Source organism: Myotis daubentonii, chromosome 18, assembly GCF_963259705.1.
Source record: "Myotis daubentonii chromosome 18, mMyoDau2.1, whole genome shotgun sequence".
Classification (NCBI taxonomy): domain Eukaryota; kingdom Metazoa; phylum Chordata; class Mammalia; order Chiroptera; family Vespertilionidae; genus Myotis; species Myotis daubentonii.
Window position 1 is genome coordinate 6,441,934 of NC_081857.1, and position 2,673 is coordinate 6,444,606.

The 2,673-nt window shown below is 47.3% G+C and overlaps 1 protein-coding gene across 1 annotated transcript; it reads left to right on the forward strand.

Annotated features, from left to right (window-relative positions):
• The first annotated feature begins 920 nt into the window (after positions 1–920).
• LOC132220289 (olfactory receptor 10Z1) lies at positions 921–1,862 on the forward strand. Its single transcript, XM_059673243.1, has one exon. The coding sequence runs from the start codon at positions 921–923 to the stop codon at positions 1,860–1,862; it is 942 nt and encodes a 313-aa protein (XP_059529226.1).
• Positions 1,863–2,673: the final 811 nt, after the last annotated feature.

Below are 2,673 nucleotides of genomic sequence, written 5' to 3' on the forward strand. Positions count from 1 at the left end.
AGGCTTTTCTGAGACAGTAGAGCCTTGAGGCTGATCTTTGGGCTGAAATTATGTACACATATAATACTCACATGTGAAAGGGCTTGGGGGAGGGAAGGTATAGACACAAGAGATTATTGTTAAGCAAGATGTTTCTTATTCTGCACTTGATCTTAGCCAAAAGGCCGAGAAGCGATTGTTTCTTATTCTGTATTCATGTTAGTGAGCATCCCCTAGTGTCTGAGAAGAGGCATCAGGTTTGGGGAAAATAATGTTAGATTAGAACAAGACACTTTTTCTCTAGTCTTGCCTCTGTGTGAATTTGAGAAAGTCACTTCACTGTATTGGCTTTGTTGCCTGATCTCTACAATTACATTTCTCCAGCCACCCCACCTTAAATTCTAGCAGGCAATGTGTAAGTGTCCATATGTGTATTCTTATGTGGCAGCTTATGCCTGATGTTGGTATGAATAAATGTGTGGTGCATCTGTATATATATATATATGTATGTGCTATCTGAATATGTATGCATTTGCATGACTGACATATTTGTGGATCTTGTTATGAATGGTACATGTGCAATGCATAGTTTTGAATGTGTGGCATGTGCATAATAATGTGTGAGTGTTTTGTATGTGGTATGTATATGTATATATGTGCCAGCATATGTGTAGTGAAATGTTTGCATGCATGTGTGTGCATATTGTGCATCTTTGTATGTCTGTATGCACAGGTGTGCCTGTGAGAATGGATCCATACATGTGTGTATCTAACGTAACAAATACCTTTCTGAAGTTAGTTGCTGTCTAAATCAGAACTTCCTTTTCAAGTTACAACAGGCAGAGGAAAATGACAATCCTAGTCATCCTGCCTTCAAAGGCACTGGGCATCGACTGGCCAGGTGGAACGGCTCGGCACAGCTCTCGGGGATGCCGCTCAGCATGGGGCAGCCCAATGCCACCTCCTGGAGGGGCTTTGTCTTCCTGGGCTTCTCCAGCTTTGGGGACCTGCAGCTCTTGCTCTTCGTGCTATTCCTCTGCCTGTATCTCATCACCCTAACCAGCAATGTCTTCATTATCATAGTCATCAGGCTGGACAGCCGTCTCCACACCCCCATGTACCTATTCCTTTCTTTCCTATCTTTTTCTGAGACCTGCTACACCTTGGGCATCGTCCCCAGAATGCTCTCCGGCCTGGCCATGGGAGACCAGCACATCTCTTATGTGGGCTGTGCTGCCCAGATGTTCTTCTCCGCCTCATGGGCTTGTACCAATTGCTTCCTTCTGGCTGTCATGGGCTTTGACAGATACGTGGCCATCTGTGCCCCACTGCACTATGACAGCCGCATGAATCCCATCCTCTGTGCCCAGCTGATCGGCATTTCCTTCCTGAATGGCTACCTCTTTGGGCTGGGAATGACACTGGTCATTTTCCACCTCCCATTTTGCAGCTCCCATGAGATCCAGCACTTCTTCTGTGACACGCCACCAGTGCTAAGCCTGGCCTGCGGGGATACAGGCCTGAGTGAGCTGGGGATCCTCGTCCTCAGCCTGCTGGTCCTCCTGGTATCCTTCCTCTTCATCACCATCTCCTACGTCTTCATCCTGGCCGCAATACTAAGGATCCGCTCGGTTCAGGGGCGAAAGAAGGCCTTCTCCACCTGTGCCTCCCACCTCACAGTGGTCATAGTTCACTACGGCTGTGCCTCCTTCATGTACTTGAGGCCCAAAGCCAGTTACTCCCTTGAGCGGGATCAGCTTATTGCTGTCACCTATACTGTGGTGACTCCTCTCCTCAACCCCATTGTGTATAGTCTGAGGAATCGGGCTGTGCAGACAGCTCTGAAAAATGTTTTCCAACGTAGATTGCTGGGGAAAGGATGAAGACTACAGCAAGGGGACCGTCTCCTCTGCATAGGCTGGCATACACCGGGACCGGAGGCCTACGGGCCAGGTATTCAGGACCTCACGCCAGAGCTGCCCTACGGGAGAGCTCCCCCTGCCTCCCGAACTTGCCCCGGGGCTGCAGGAGGGTGAGCTCAGAACTTGAACTGTCACTTTCAGCCTCAGAGACACCACCTTTCGTTACTGAAACCCAGTGCTGTACACCTGAGACTAGTTCAAAATATTATTCAATGTAAACTGTAAATAAAAATTGTAAAAGATAGAGATGTAAAAGTAAAACCACACACACACAAAAGCATTTTATAACTGACCTGAGCAAGATGAGGGAAGTTTGGAGTGCTCAAGTTCAAAGCAGAGCTGGCTGGAGCCCTATCAGCGATGCTGTAGCGATTCCCGACATCATTACATGATTCGTCTATTAGGTCTCTAATGGTCTTCCAAGATCTGAAACTCAGTGAATATCCGTGTGAATGCTTGGCTAAATAAAAAGGGAGGCTGTTTTCTCTTTCTGTCATTGGGTGTCCTGCCTCTGTCCCTGGCTCATGATTACTTTACCTTCTTTCTTTCTTTTTTTAAAAAAATATTTTATTGATTTTTTTGCAGAGAGGAAAGGAGAAGGATAGAGTTAGAAACATTGATCAGCAGCCTCCTGCACACCCCCTACTGGGGATGTGCCTGCAACCAAGGTACATGCTCTTGACCGGAATCGAACCTGGGACCCTTCAGTCTGCAGGCTGACGCTCTATCCACTGTGCAAAACCGGTTAGGGCTACCTTCTTTCTTTTAACTG

Coding starts and splice junctions, on each gene's coding strand:
- LOC132220289 (XM_059673243.1), top strand. CDS start 921: ATGGGGCAGCCCAATGCCACCTCCTGGAGGGGCTTTGTCTTCCTGGGC.